The sequence below is a fragment of the Chrysemys picta genome, chromosome 10, assembly GCF_011386835.1.
Source record: "Chrysemys picta bellii isolate R12L10 chromosome 10, ASM1138683v2, whole genome shotgun sequence".
Taxonomy (NCBI): domain Eukaryota; kingdom Metazoa; phylum Chordata; order Testudines; family Emydidae; genus Chrysemys; species Chrysemys picta.
The window spans coordinates 49,287,860-49,303,907 of NC_088800.1; the positions used below are offsets into that span (position 1 = coordinate 49,287,860).

General features: G+C 48.3%; 1 protein-coding gene across 23 annotated transcripts in view; it reads left to right on the forward strand.

The window, feature by feature from the left end:
• The window catches only part of IFT140 (intraflagellar transport 140), a 248,755-nt gene that overhangs the window by 9,900 nt on the left and 222,807 nt on the right, over positions 1–16,048 (forward strand). For 18 of the 23 annotated variants that reach the window (XM_065558612.1, XM_065558607.1, XM_065558616.1 and 15 more), the window contains exons 2-3: positions 4,271–4,450; positions 13,849–14,070. In XM_065558612.1, coding sequence (XP_065414684.1) covers positions 4,304–4,450; positions 13,849–14,070 — 369 coding nt within the window. In that variant the 5' untranslated portion in view covers positions 4,271–4,303. Of the gene's footprint in view, positions 1–3,299; positions 3,350–4,270; positions 4,451–13,848; positions 14,071–16,048 lie in introns of those variants that run through there. The other 5 variants (XM_065558623.1, XM_065558622.1, XM_065558611.1 and 2 more) reach the window with 4 other exon arrangements.

A 16,048-nucleotide genomic window follows, 5' to 3' on the forward strand; every position in this document is an offset into this window, starting at 1 on the left:
AAACCGGCCCCAGGACCGACCCTTGGGGCACTCCGCTTGAAACCGGCTGCCAACTAGACATGGAGCCATTGATCACTACCCGTTGAGCCCGATGATCTAGCCAGCTTTCTATCCACCTTACTTCTTTAACTTGGCGGCAAGAATACTGTGGGAGACCGTATCAAAAGCTTTGCTAAAGTCAAGGAATAACACATCCACTGCTTTCCCCTCATCCACAGAGCCAGTTATCTCATCATAGAAGGCAATTAGGTTAGTCAGGCACAACTTCCCCTTGGTGAATCCATGCTGACTGTTCCTGATCACTTTCCTCTCCTCTAACTGTTTCAGAATTGATTCCTTGAGGACCTGCTCCATGATTTTTCCAGGGACTGAGGTGAGGCTGACTGGCCTGTAGTTCCCCGGATCCTCCTTCTTCCCTTTTTTTAAAGATGGGCACTACATTAGCCTTTTTCCAGTCATCCGGGACCTCCCCCGATCACCATGAGTTTTAAAAAATAATGGCTAATGGCTCTGCAATCTCACCCGCCAACTCCTTTAGCACCCTCGGATGCAGCGCATCCGGCCCCATGGATCCCATTTCCCCACTTACCTCAGGGCTTTGGTCTCCTTCCCCCGGTGAACCTAGTTTAAAGCCCTCCTCACTAGGTTAGCCAGCCTGCTGGCGAAGACGCTCTTCCCTCTCTTCGTTAGGTGGAGCCCGTCTCTGCCTAACACTCCTCCTTCTTGAAACACCACCCCATGGTCGAAGAATCCAAAGCCTTCTCTCCGACACCACCTGCGTAGCCATTCATTGACTTCCAGGATTCGACGGTCTCTACCCAGGCCTTTTCCTTGCACAGGGAGGATGGACGAGAACACCACTTGCGCCTCAAACTCCTTTATCCTTCTTCCTAGAGCCATGTAGTCTGCAGCGATCCGCTCAAGGTCATTCTTGGCAGTATCATTGGTGCCCACGTGGAGAAGCAGGAAGGGGTAACGATCCGAGGGCTTGATGAGTCTCGGCAGTCTCTCCGTCACATCGTGTATCATAGCTCCTGGCAAGCAGCAGACCTCTCGGTTTTCCCGGTCGGGTCGGCAGATAGATGACTCAGTCCCCCTGAGGAGGGAGTCCCCGACCACCACCACCCTCCTCCTCCTCTTGGGAGTGGTGGTCGTGGAACCCCCATCCCTAGGACAATGCATCTTTTGCCTTCCAATTGGTGGAGTCTCCTTCTGCTCCCTTCCCTCAGATGGGTCATCTAGTCCACTCTCCACATTAGTACCTGTAGAGAGAACATGGAAACGATTGCTCACCTGTATCTCCATTGCTGGTGCATGGATGCTCCTCTTTCTCCTTCTGGAGGTCACATGCTGCCAAACCTCTTCACAATCCTTCTGTTCCCGCTGCGCCTGCTCTGAATCTTCAGAACATTGTGGCCGTAGAAGCATCTCCTGACGTCTGTCCAGGAAATCTTCATTTTCCCTTATGCAACGCAGAGCAGATACTCGTTTCTCCAGCCCTTGAACCTTCTCTTCCAATATGGAGACCAGCTTGCTCCTTGTACAGACAAAGTCGCTTCTGTCCTGTGGAAGAAAGACAAACATGGCACAACCTGTGCAGGTTACAACAGCTGATTGCTCACCTTCCGTATCACCGTCCACTTAAGAGCTTCCTCAACTGCTGCAGGAACTACTCAGAGGAACCTGCAGATGAAAGCCTCAGTGAGCTCTCCCCAAACGAACTCCCTCTGTTAGCCTCTGCTGTTCGCCGCTCAGCTGGTTCGCTGCTGACTGCCCTTATATACCAGTCAGGCCCACTCAAGGCCCACCTGGAACAAAGCACTCCCAATTCACACTTTTCAAACAAACAAACAAGCAAGCAATCAAGCAAGCACACGGTCAAACTGACCAACTATCCCAGCAGCAGACACTCAGATACTCACCAACACAGCCCCCCTAATGCAGCACTTAGCGTACCTCCTCTCGGACAGCTCCCAGGCAAACTCCCTCTGTTAGCCTCTGCTGTTCGCCGCTCCTGCTCAGAGCCGCATGGTAAGGGGGCGGGGCTGTGAGCTGCGGCCAAACGGGAGGAGCTCAGGTCCCACTGGCAGGGCAGCCCAGAGGATTCAGGGGGCCTTGGGCAAAGCAATTTTGGGGGCCCCTTCCATAAAAAAAAGTTGCAATAGTATAGTAACGTGTACTTGGAAATGTAAAAAATAACCAGTGAAATACATTCAAAAATTATTTTAATAATTTGAAAATACACAAAATACATTATTTTAAAACATTAAATGCTTTAATGGTATGTATACATTTGCAATTTATAATGGGCTGTCGCTGGGTGCTGGTGCTGGTTGGTGCCAATGGGCTGTCGCTGTCTGGGAGTGGCACAGCTGTTGCCCAGGACTGGGTGGGGAGCTGGGCTCTGGGTCGGGGGATGCCAGGCTCACAGGGACTGGGCTCAGAGCTAGGGGTCAGGACTGTGGGGGGCGGGGGGTCAGGGGGTGCCAGGCTTGATGGGACTGGGCTTGGAGCCGGGGGTCAGGGCAGCAGGGGATGGGGTCGGGGGGTTCCTGGCTCAGAGGGGCTGGGCTTGGAGCTAAGGGTCAGGGCTGTGGGGGGCTGGGGTCAGGGGGTGCCAGGCTTGACGGGACTGGGCTTGGAGCCGGGGGTCAGGGCAGCAAGGGATGGGGTTGGGGGGTGCCTGGCTCATAGGGGCTGGGCTCGGAGCTGGGGATCAGGGCTGTGGGGGGCTGGGATTGGGGGTGCCCAGCTCAGGGGGCTGGGCTTGGAGCTGGGGGTCAGGGCTGTGGGGGAATGGGGTATGGGGGTGCCCAGCTCAGAGGGGCTGGGCTCGGAGCTGGGGGATGCCCAGCTGGCCAGCTCAGAGGGGCTGGGCTCAGAGCTGGGGGTCAGGGCTGTGGGGGGGATGGGGTCAGGGGTGCCTGGCTCAGAGGGGCTTATCATGTGCTTACCCCCGCCTTCCCCCTCTCCCGGAGCCCAGCGTGCCGCATCCAGGAGCGGCCCTGGGCAGCGCTGCAGTAGCGTGGCTTTGATGAGGGGTTCATGATGCAGGGGGCTCAGGGCTGGGGCAGAGGATTAGGGTGCGGGGGGATGAGGACTCTGGCTGGGAATGAGGGGTTCATGATGCAGGAAGGGGCTCTGGGCTAGGGCTGGGGCAGAGGATTAGGGTGTGGGGGGATGAGGGCTGGGGTTGAGGGGTTTGGGGCGTTGGAAAGGCTCAGGGCTAGGGCGGAAGGGCAGGGTAAGGGCAGCCTGCCCTGCCATTTAGGGATGGGGGGGCACTAGGACCCTGGGGCAGCAGACAGCCGTTGAGCAGGAATGTGCAGCACAAGCAGGCACGGGAGAGGTCCGTGCCGCTTTCTTTCAGGCAGGGATGCTCCGGGGTGGGGGGGGGGGGGTGTGGCAGGCGCGACCCACGGGGGTGTGTGTGTGTGGCAGGCGGGGGGACCCGCGGGGGCTGTGTGTGTGGCAGGCGGGGGCTGGCCTGGGAAGGCGGGGGAGGGGCCGACGGCTGACGGGAGAGTGGAGCCATTTGCCCACCCCTGCATTAGGGTGTGCCTGTGCACACCCGGGCACACCCATGACTAAACGTTATGTTGTTCTTTCAAAATCTTACAACTGAACATTGACTTAATACAGCTTTGAAACTTTACTATGCAGAAGAAAAATGTTGCTTTTAACTATCTTCATTTAAATGAAAGAAGCACAGAAACAGTTTCCTTACTTTGTCAATTTTTTTTAAACTTTCCCTTTATATTTTAGTAGTTTACGTTTAACACAATAGTGTACTGTATGGGGGGGCGGCAGTTGGTCTCTGCTGCCTATTTTGCTGTCTCTGTTTATACAGGGAATTCGATTTTTATCAACATTTAGTGATAAAAATCCAATTCTTCCAAGCCTAATTAAGCCTAACAACTTTAAACCTAATAGAGGCTTAATCATAATATACTGATTGTCATTTTGGGACATGAAGTAATGTTTAATCCGTGGTGTGTTGTAAATTTGGCAGGGAAATTCTGGATTCCTTCACTTTCCTTTGAAATAATCCAGTTCAGGCCACTGCTGGAGGCAAGATACTGGCCTACGTGGACCATTGGACTATTTCAATAAGGAAATTTGTGTGCTTCTAAAGGTTGTACCAAAACATCATTTTCACCCTTTTTATTTTCATCATAGTACAGTGAAGAAGATATGTTTTTTTTTTTTTTTTTTAATCTTGCCCAGTTCTTAATTTAATCTGTTAGAATTTTTTTTTTCCCTTGCACAGATCTGGACTCTACCTAGGACTGTGTATGTCACTATGGCTGTGTATGTTGGTCACAGAATAGAAGTCCCTGATTCAGTTGGGTCCCCTTCCAACATAACTTGGCACCCTCTTCATCCACTTCTGGCTGTTGCTTCCATTAGCCCAACATCTGGAGGCAGTGTGGATATCTATTTGGAACAGGTAAGCATCCAGGAACTTCTACTTTGGTCTTGATGTTACTTTGCTGTGATCTCTTGATTGCTGTTATAACTGTGATGGAACGGAATTATGAAGTTTAGCAGTTTTTTTTTAAATAAATATATATATTGTAGGCTGGTTTATATTCCTGGAATCCTTCTCTATCAATTTTGGTTGCTCATAATGCTCAGTGATATTGATGGCTAATCAAATTACCCTAATTAATTTTAGACTTTCCTGAAGTCAGTAGTGAGTTCCTCATGAATTAATTGTATCTAAACAACAGAAACACCACCTTGAGTTTTACAGACTACTGGCTTTTTTATTCTTCTTTGAGCTGATTGCCAGCATACTGTTGATCTAGGGGCTACTTGGTGGTCATAGAATGAGAAATGCAACTTTACCTGCCAAATGTACAACAACATACCATGGATTAAACACTACTTCATGTCCCAAGATGACAATCAGTATATTATGATTTAGCCTCTATTAGGTTTAAAGCTGTTAGGCTTAGGGTATGTCTACACTACGAAATTAGGCCGAATTTATAGAAGTCGGGTTTTTAGAAATTGTTTTTATACAGTAGATTGTGTCCCCACGCAAAATGCTCTAAGTGCATTAAGTCAGTGGACTGCGTCCACAGTACCGAGGCTAGCGTTGACTTCTGGAGTGTTGCACTGTGGGTAGCTGTAGGTAGCTATTCCACAGTTCCCGCAGTCTCCGCCGCCCATTGGAATTCTGGGTTGAGATCCCAATGCCTGATGGGGCAAAAACAGTGTCGCGGGTGATTCTGGGTACATGTCGTCAGGCCCCCACTCCCTTCCTTCCTTGAAAGCAACGGCAGACAATCGTTTCACGCCTTTTTTCAACCCAGACGCTATAGCACTGGGATCATGGAGCCCGCTCAGATCACCTCGGCAATTATGAGCACTATAAGCACCACGTGCATTATCTTGGAGTATATGCAGAACCAGAATCTGCCAAAGCAAAACCAGGCGAGGAGGAGACGGCAGCGCAGTGACGAGAGTGATGAGGAAATAGACATGGACATAGACTTCTCACAAAGTATGGCCCCGGCAATGTGCACATCATGGTGTTAATGGGGCAGGTTCATGCCATGGAACGCTGATTCTGGGCCCGGGAAACAAGCACAGACTGGTGGGACCGCATCGTGTTGCAGGTGTGGGACGATTCCCAGTGGCTGCGAAACTTTCGGATGCGTAAGGGCACTTTCATGGAACTTTGTGACTTGCTTTCCCCTGCCCTGAAGCGCCAGAATACCAAGATGAGAGCAGCCCTCACAGTTGAGAAGCAGGTGGCGATAGTCCTGTGGAAGCTTGCAACGCCAGACAGCTACCGGTCAGTTGGGCATCAATTTGGAGTGGGCAAATCTACTGTGGGGGCTGCTGTGATCCAAGTAGCCAACACAATCAAAGAGCTGCTGATATCAAGGGTAGTGACTCTGGGAAATGTGCAAGTCATAGTGGATGGCTTTTCTGCAGTGGGATTCCCTAACTGTGGTGGGGCAATAGATGGAACCCATATCCCTATCTTGGCACCGGAGCACCAAGCCAGCGAGTACATAAACCGAAAGGGGTACTTTTCAGTGCTGCTGCAGGCACTGGTGGATCACAAGGGACGTATCGCCAACATCAACGTGGGATGGCTGGGAAAGGTACATGACGCTCGCGTCTTCAGGAACTCTGATCTGTTTCAAAAGCTGCAGGAAGGGACTTTCTTCCCAGACCAGAAAATAACCATTGGGGATGTTGAAATGCCTATAGTTATCCTTCAAAGGGGTAGCCGTGTTAGTCTGGATGTGTAAAAGCAGCAAAGAGTCCTGTGGCACCTTATAGACTAACAGACGTATAGGAGCATGAGCTTTCGTGGAAAGCTGTTACGTCTGTTAGTCTAAGGTGTGTGACAGACCCAGACCAGTGGGGTACAGGAGTCTGGTAGAGGGCAAATATACTGGTCACTGGATGAGTAGTTTTCTGTTCCCTGAGTGACCAGAGCACTAGAGTAATCAGGAACCTGCTAGAACCAGTTAAGGCAGGCAGGCTAATTAGCACAACTGGAGCCAATTAAGAAGAAGCTGCTAGAATCAATTAAGGCAGGCTAATCAGGGAACCTGGGTTTTAAAAAGGAGCTCACTTCAGTTTGTGGTGCGAGTGTGAGGAGCTGGGAGCAAGAGGCGCAAGGAACTGAGAGTGTGTGCTGCTGGAGGACTGAGGAGCACAAGCGTTATCAGACACTAGGAGGAAGGTCCTGTGGTGAGAATAAGAAAGGTGTTTGGAGGAGGCCATGGGGAAGTAGGCCAGGGAGTTGTAGCTGTCATGCAGCTGTTACAGGATGCACTATAAGCAACTGCAATCCACAGGGCCCTGGTCTGGAACCCGGAGTAGAGCGCGGGCCCAGGTTCCCCCCAAACCTCCCAATTGACCTGGACTGTGGGTTCTTCCAGAGGGGAAGGTCTCTGGGCTGTTCCTCAACCCACATGGTGAATCTCTGAGGCAAGAAAATCCGCCAATAAGCGCAGGACCCACCAAGATAGAGGAGGAACTTTGCCACAGGTGCCACAGGACTCTTTGCTGCTTTTATAGTTTATCCTTGGGGACCCAGCCTACCCCTTAATGCCATGGCTCATGAAGCCATACACAGGTAGCCTGGACAGTAGTCAGCAGCTGTTCAACTATATGCTGAGCAAGTGCAGAATGGTGGTAGAATGTGCATTTGGACGTTTAAAAGCATGCTGGCGCAGTTTACTGACTCGGATAGACCTCCGCGAAACCAATATTCCAATTGTTATTGCTGCTTGCTGTGTGCTCCACAATATCTGTGAGAGAGTAAGGGGGAGACATTTATGGCGGGGTGGGAGGTTGAGGCAAATCGCCTGGCCACTGATTACGCACAGCCAGACACCAGGGCAGTTAGAAGAGCGCAGCAGGGCGTGGTGCGCATCAGAGAAGCTTTGAAAACCAGTTTCATGACTGGCCAGGCTACGGTGTGAAAGTTCTGTTTGTTTCTCCTGGATGAAACCCTCCCCCCCGCCCTTGGTTCACTCTACTTCCTGTAAGCTAGCCACCCTACCCTCCCCCCCTTCGATCATCGCTTGCAGAGGCAATAAAGTCATTGTTACTTCACATTCATGCATTCTTTATTAATTCATCACACAAATAGGGGGATAATTGCCAAGATAGCCCGGGAGGGGTGGGGGAAGAGGGAAGCGCCAGGTGGGGTGGGGGAGGAGGAAAGGACAAGGACATACTGCACTTTAAAACTTTAAAAATTATTGAAGGCTAGCCTTCTGTTGCTTGGGCAATCCTCTGGGTTGGAGTGTCTGGGTGGCTGCAGGCCCCCCCCACCGCATTCTTGGGCATCTGGGTGAGGAGGCTATGGAACTTGGGGAGGACGGCTGTCGGTTACACAGGGGCTGTAGCGGCGGTCTGTGCTGCTGCTGCCTTTCCTGCAGCTCAACCATACGCTGGAGCATATCAGTTGGATGCTCCAGCAGTTGGAGCATCGACTCTTGCCTTCTGTCAGCAAGCTGACGCCACCTATCATCTTCAGCCTGCCACTTACTCTCTTCAGCCCGCCACCTCTCCTCGTGTTCATATTGTGCTTTCCTTCACTCTGATATTGTCTGCCTCCACGCATTCTGCTGTCCTCTGTCAGTGTGGGAGGACAGCAGCAGCTCAGAGAACATCTCATCCTGAATGCGGTTTTTTTCGCCTTCTAATCTTTGCTAGCCTCTGTGAAGGAGAAACATTTATAGCTGGTGGGGGGGCGGGGGAAAGGGAGATTGGTAGTTAAAAAGACACATTTTAGAGAACAATAGGATCGCTCTTTCCCATTAAACCTTGCTGTTCACATTACACAACACGTGCTTTTGTTACAAAGTCGCATTTTGCCTCTTGTATTGAGGGCCTGCCGGTTTGGTGAGAGATCACTCACGCAGTGCCAGGCAACAGAATTTGGCTTGCAGGCAGCCATGGTAAGCCACAGTCTTTTGGCTTATTTAACCTTCATAACATGTGGGAATGGTTTCAAACAGCAGCGCTCTCATTTCCCATACCAAGCGGCCGTTGGGTTGGCCATTTAAAGTGGGTTGGCAATTTAAAAGGAGGGGCTGTGGTTTGCGGGTTAGCGTGCAGCACAAACCCAAATAACCCCCCCCACACACACACACACGCAATTCTCTGATGATCACTTCACTCCTCCCCCCATCACATGGCTAACAGCTGGGAACATTTCTGTTCAGCCACAGTCGAGCAGGAATGGGCACCTCTGAATGTCCCCTTAATAAAAGCACCCTGTTTCAACCAGGTGACCATGAATGCTATCACTCTCCTGAGGATAACACAGAGAGATAAGGAACAATGTTATTTGAATGCCAGCAAACACCAGGACCATACGCTGCCATGCTTTGTTATGCAATGATTCCAGACTGCGTGCTACTGGCCTGGCGTGGTAAAGTGTCCTACCATGGCGTACAGAAGAAGGCAGCCCTCCCCAGAAACCTTTTGCAAAGGCTTTGGGAGTACATTCAGGAGAGCTTTATGGAGATGTCCCTGGAGGGTTTCCACTCCATCCCTATACACGTTAACAGAGTTTTCCAGTAGCTGTACTGGCTGCGAATGCCAGGGCAAATTAATCATTAAACACGCTTGCTTTTAAACCATGGGTAATATGTACAAAGGTACACTCACCAGAGGTTCCTTGTCCGCCCTTAGGGTCTTTGAGCACGCCTTGGGTGGGTTCGGGGGCTCCAGGTCCAGGGTGAAAAACGTATCTTGGCTGTTGGTGAAACCGGTTTCTCCGCTTCCTTGCTGGGAGCTATCTTCAATCTCTTCATCATCATCTTGCTGGTCCCCAAAACCCGTGTTGCATGATTCTCCATTGACAGAGTCAAAGCACAGGGTTGGGGTAGTGGTGGCTGCACCCCCAGCATGGCATGCAGCTCAGTGTAGAAGCAGGATGTTCGTGGCTCTGCCCCGGACCTTCCATTTGCCTTTCTGGTAGGCTTGCCTTAGCTCCTTAATTTTCACGCAGCACTGCTATGTGTCCCTGTTATGGCCTCTGTCCTTCATGCCCTTTGAGACTTTTTCTAATGTTTTGGCATTTCGTTTACTGGAACGGAGTTCAGCTAGCACTGATTCGTCTCCCCATAGGGGGAGCAGATCCCATACCTCCCGTTCGGTCCCTGCTGGAGCTCTTTTGCGATCCTGGGACTCCATCATGGTCACCTCCGCTGATGAGATCTGCACTCACCTGCACCTTGCCATGCTGGCCAAACAGGAAATGAGATTCAAAAGTTCGCGGGCCTTTTCCTGTCTACCTGGCCAGTGCATCTGAGTTGAGAGCGCTGTCCAGAGCGGTGACAATGGAGCACTCTGGGTTAGCTCCCGGAGGCCAATACCGTCGAATTCCGTCCACACTACCCCAAATTCGACCCGGCAAGGCCGATTTCAGCGTTAATCCCCTCGTCAGAGGTGGAGTAAAGAAATCGATTTAAAGAGCCCTTTAAATCGAAAAAAAGGGCTTCGTCGTGTGGACGGGTCCAGGCTTAAATCGAGGTAATGCTGCTAAATTTGACCTAAAATCGTAGTGTAGACCAGGCCTTTGTTAGGCTTGGAAGAATTGGATTTTTATCACTAAATGTTGGTAAATGTTGGTTTTTTTTTTTTCCCCGTGTGTACACAAACCAAGGAAAAAATATTTCCATTGGCAATATTTGAAATTTCTAATAGGCAAAGCAAGAAGAATGTAGCTTGAGAAGTCATTAGTTTGATTTAAGGGGGAAAAATTACAGTGAAATGGATGCATGCTTAGTTCTTGTGAACACCAAGCCAAATTTTATCTTGGGATATTCAGCACCAAGGAAATATTTATTGAGGTTTCAGCTTGAATTTGTGTTCCCCATATCAGGGAATGTAAAAAACAGAATAATTTCTCCACCCAGAGGGTGAGCCAGCTCGCTAGAGTCAGATCATTTTATCATATAGGATCTGTCCATGTTATGGTTATTGCTTACTGCAATTGTAGCATGATTTCCCTAGTGTGGACATCTGAAGAAGTGAGGTTCTTACCCACGAAAGCTTATGCTCCCAATACTTCTGTTAGTCTTAAAGGAGCCACAGGACCCTCTGTTGCTTTTTACAGATTCAGACTAACACGGCTACCCCTCTGATACTAGTGTGGACAGTGACTCTCTCCCCCCCCCCCCTGAGAACTGTATAGACTTCTCAAGCAGGGTGGATTTGATTTAAATTAAATTGATTTAAATCATGATTTAAATCACTAGTCAGGAAGACTCGATTTAATCATGGATTTCTACATAAAAGTGCATTTTTGTTGATTGTTATAACCTTAATAAATATTCTTCACAACTCAGGGATAGATGTAGGTTTCATTTTTAGAAGGTACACACTATACATTTTTAAAGTGATTTCTTTTGAAAACTTTTCAGATTAGTTTTACAGCTATATCTGAAAATGAATGATTGGTTATTTCATTTACGGAAGGTAATTGAAGCAGATAGTTCACCTCCCAGTGACTTCATAAATAGCTCCAATTCAACAGGTTAATCCTTAATATTTGGTGGCTTTTCTTGCCATGTTGTATTAGGAGGAGAACATCACCAGTCAGACATTTAAATTGTTTTATTTAACTAAAACAAAAACGTTATGTATGCTGGATTTTTTTCTTCAACTGCAAACATAAAATATTTTAACAAAACAAGCATATGAATTTTTGAATTTAAACAGTCAATATTTTTAAAATCAGGTTTGTTTTTGTTAAAATTGTTTTTAACTAAAATAGTTAAATGAAATATTAAAAAAAAAAAAATTTAATCGTCTGTCAGCCAGGTCGATATGAGAAACTTAAAATATTGGCTTCTGCGGCTAACTTAGTCGTCTTCACCTTCATTTTCCTGTTTGTTCATAATCTGGAAAAGAAAAACAAGCTTTCCTGCCTTTTCAGGTTCCAAACGATTTCTCAGTTTGGAATGAATTAGTCCAAAGGAAAAAAATTCTTTCTACACCCGCAGAAGAAGTTATTGCTGTTAAAAGTGAGATTATTACTTCAACAGTCTCTGAATCCAAGTGCTTAAGTGACTTCCACCAGCTCACTTGTGTGACTTTTTTTAAAACATCATCAGCAAACATGTATGTCTTGAATGGTTCATCCTCTGAAGTTTATTATAGTTGGCATTATGGAGGGATGATTGCTGGATGTCCATGTCATAGCCAACTCCTCTTCTTCAGCAGTTAAGGTTTGACCCTGGTACCGAGTATTGAGAATATTGAGCTGGAGATAGTGCTTGTCCCATTCATTTTTTTTAATGCTTGTTATTTAACTCTGTCATTGCATATTTCTCTTTTTAAGATCTCACTCAGTTCCTTCCAGATATCAACAGCGTCAACAATAAAACAGCTATTTCCCTGCATTTTGTTCAAGGCTACAGAAATAGGCTTCAGGGTACTCAGCATGTGTTCAACATTTCTCTTAAGCCCAATGTTGAGAACTTTGGCTGTGACGGTGCCATCTATTATTTCACGATTTTGTTCACAAACTGTCATCAGATTAGGCCAGTTCTTGATAAAGTGCTCAAAGCAGTCCACTACTGAGTTCCATCGCATGTCTTGTGGGAGAGTTAGCTTGGTTCCTCCCACTTTTTTCAGAACAGCTGCTGCAAAGTGGTTGTTACGGAAGTATTTTGCAATGTCAACATTAGCCTTTACTTCTGGAACACTGAAGTCTTTGGCTAGGAGGTGCATCAAATGAGCACTGCAACCATATGTTGTTAGCTTAGGACTCTCTTCACTCTCTTCTAAATGATTTCTTCTCATCTTGGATACATTTGCAATATTGTCTGTGACCAAACTGCATACTAGACATTTGAATTCCCCCCCACCCCCACAGTTTGTTATAGCTTTTACTGCTACTTCTTGTAAGTATTTTTCTGTGTGTGCATTTCCTGATGTATCAGTTGTTTCTGTAAGGAAAACATTCTCTTCTTCTGTTGTCACATAAGCACATATAGCAGGATCATTGTGGACATTGCTCCACCCATCAAGACTCAGGTTAACAATTTTACCCTCTAGACCTTTTGCACACTGCTCAATTTCTCTTTCATACACTTTATCCAGCAATTTGCCTGCGACATCTACTCTGTTCGGTGGACTGTATCCTGGTCTTAATGACTGAACCATGTTAATGAAGTGTGGGTTCTCAATCATATGGAAATGAGAGTTTGTTGCATAAACAAACGAGGCAATTTTTTCATCAATTACCTCTTTTTGTAATCTGCTGGTTCTTACCACAAACTTATATATAGTTGTTTCTGGCTGATGGAGATTTTTTTTTTCTTTTTGCTGAAGGTGATATACTGTGGCTATGTGACATACATGATGTGACTGAAACACTATCATTGGCAGATAACTTGGAAAGTATAGAAAATGATGGTGATCTTGAAGGTGGATAGTCTTCAGACAAAATAAGTCAATGCAGTTATTTAATTATTATTACCATACTGCTCATTTAGTATTACTCATTGCATTCACTGACACTCAGTACTACTTTAAAGGTGAAATTGTAAAAGGAAAATCTGCCTATTTCAGTTCTTTTTTTTTTTTTTTTAATCACAGCTGCATCTAAAATAATAGTACCATAGAGTAACAACTATATTTTTTTGCTCAAACATGAGAATTCAAGAATAGTCCAGAAAAAAGACAGGCAGTCCTTAAACCCACTAAACCCCCTCTTTTGTCATATGACTGAGGTGTGTTAATGAACCACTTCACCTTGAAGGGTCTCTGAGAATATGTGTTAACTACTTATGCTAAACAATCTGTTCCACCTTGTAGTTGGCTGTGACACTCTGAGTACCTTTCCCAGATCCGAAGAAGAGCTCTGTGTAGCTTGAAAGCTTGTCTCTTTCACCAACAGAAGTTGGTCTATAGAAAAATATTCAATCACCCACCTTGACTGTCAAAAGTATCCTTTTGTACCTTCAGTCCTAGAAACCTTCTCAATCCCCAGTACATGAATGAAAGTTTCTTTAGTGTCAGTGAGAGTTCCTTGTATATACCGAGAGAAGATAGAGCAGAAAAGCAAAGTGAGGCAGAGACTTTTAATACCAATGTTGTATGTGTTCATAAATAATTGTCACATATCACTTTTTTTAAACAAATATTTATACATGTGAAGTACTTGTGAACAACATAGGAAAGAAATGTCTTGTGTGTCCCCACTTCAGATGTTACTACAGTGTGGTCTATGCTTATCTTGCCTCTATGGCAGAAAATATCTTACTTGGTGGAGGGCAGATGTGTGTTGAATTGGAAGAGGGTTTATCCCAAAGCCCTGTAATGAGGTCTGTTTGTTTCCATTTGCAGGGAGAGCATGTGCCTGATTCACACACTGAAAGGAGTTTTCGGGCCACATCCCTTAGCTGGCACCCATCCCGACTGATCCTTGCAGTGGGCTGGGAGACAGGGGAAGTGGTGGTGCTTAACAAACAGGACAAAGAGCACCACACAGTACCCCCCAACCATAATGCAGAAATTACTGTCCTAAACTGGAGTACTAATGGTACCCGTCTTGTGTCTGGTGATAGGGTAAGTAGCGAAACTGACATGCAATCAGTATGCTTTATGCTGTATAATGTGTCCTGGAGATGGAGAACGAGAATGGGATTTTTAACAGTAATGGACTAATGGGGCAGGGGGTGGGGGAAATTTCAAGGAAAAGATGAGTCTAATTTCATAATAATAATTATTAGTTCTTCGAGTGATTGCTCATGTGCATTCCAATAGATGTGTGCGCACACCGCGTGCACGATCGTCAGAAGTTTTTCCCCTAGTGGTACCCGTCAAGTCGGCTGTGGAGATCCTTGGAGTGGCACCTTTATGGCAATGTATATAGGTCCCTGCTGACCCGCCGCCTGCTCAGTTCCTTCTTACCACCAATGATGGTCGTTGGAGCAGCTCAGTCTCTTGCATTCACAAGTGCCTACCTAGTGGTTCCCTTTTCTTTGTTGTACATAGTTGTTGTTATATAGTAGTTTGTAGTTGTTTGGACTCTACTTCGGTGGGCTTCCCCCCGCCCTAGTTTCCCCAGGCACTGGGGCATGCCTCGGTCACAGGGGTTTAAGGCGTGCGAGAGCTGTGCTAAACCTATACCCACAGGCGATCCGTATGCTGCCTGTCTCAAGTGTTTAGGAGAGGGCCATCAGACAGATAAGTGCCCAGTTTGCAGGAGTTTTAGACCCAGGACTGAGAGAGAGTGGGACTATCATTTGAAGCTCTTCCTGATGGAGTTGGCCCTCTGCCCACAGGCAGCACTGAAAGCGGCACCGGCATCATCGGTGCGCAGCGCCCGGGTCTCAATGCGGGATGTCCCGGCACTGAGGAAGAACTCCTTCAAGGAGTACTGGCGCCACTCCCCAACTCATAAGGCCAGTGCCACCAGGCAGCACTGCTCACAGTCCCTGGTGCTGCACAAGAAAAAGAAGGTGGACAAGGGTCGTTTCCCTATCAAGAAGCCACGAGGGGACTCCAGCGGGGTGCGTCCTCTGGCGGGACACCTACGGTCTGGGCCTCAAGACCCGGCACACCTGAGTCTGGCCCCAACATCTGGTGACCTCCTCAACTTGGGAGGATTTGGAGGAAGAGCTCGACCTTCCCTCCACGCTGGATACCTACAAGGCAGCATGGGACCTCATTGCCATGGCGGCACAGGTCCCGGTACTGCAAGTCCAGACACTGTCGGCGGCACCAGCTGCAGCATCTATCCTGGCACGGCATGTGGTTCCGGCACCCTTTGCAGCACTGATGGCGGCACCGCATCTGGTTCATCATTGTGGCAAGCCTGTGATTTTTACGGCGCTGCTCACCATCTCCCCGGTACTGCTCCCGAGCACTGTCGGGCTCCACCCCCCTGTGGTCAGGCACAGACTACTTGTCCAAGTCAGACGCTGAGTTTTCGGTCTCTCGACGCAGCCACTATCACTCCTGGCACCGGTCCCGGCACCGCAGACCAGTGGCATCATCGGCACCGGCGGTCGCCTGGCTGCCCCAGTGGCAGGCCCAAGTCCAATGCCTTTTTGGACCCCGTGGACCTACCATCAGGCTCAGGGTCAGGGCTCCAGGCTGGCATTGGTGACATCTGCATCCTGCCCCCCCCCCCCCCCAGCAATGTTGGTGGCTCGCCACACCCCCAGGGCTCCTGAGGACCCCACACGAGACAGGGACTCTGGACTGTCATGCTCAGGCGCAGCACCCGAACCAGTGCCATAAGTGACACTAGAGCCACCTCCAGTCACAGGAGGCTCTGAGGTACCTGACCCAGCCTCCAGAGAGCCAGAAGGGCAGGAAGACCCTGTCCTATGAGCCTCCTCCTCACCAAACGAGGCGGTGGCAGGCACCACCACCACCCTACCGGCAATGGACACCAAGCAGAAGAGGTGATGGAGGAGTCTGACTGAATGGTGGACGTCCTTGCCCCAGAGGTTCCTTCTAGATCGCCATACATGATTGTCCCAGATCGCGTCAGATCGCTGGGTCCTCAGCAGGGTAGGGGTGGGATATTCTATCC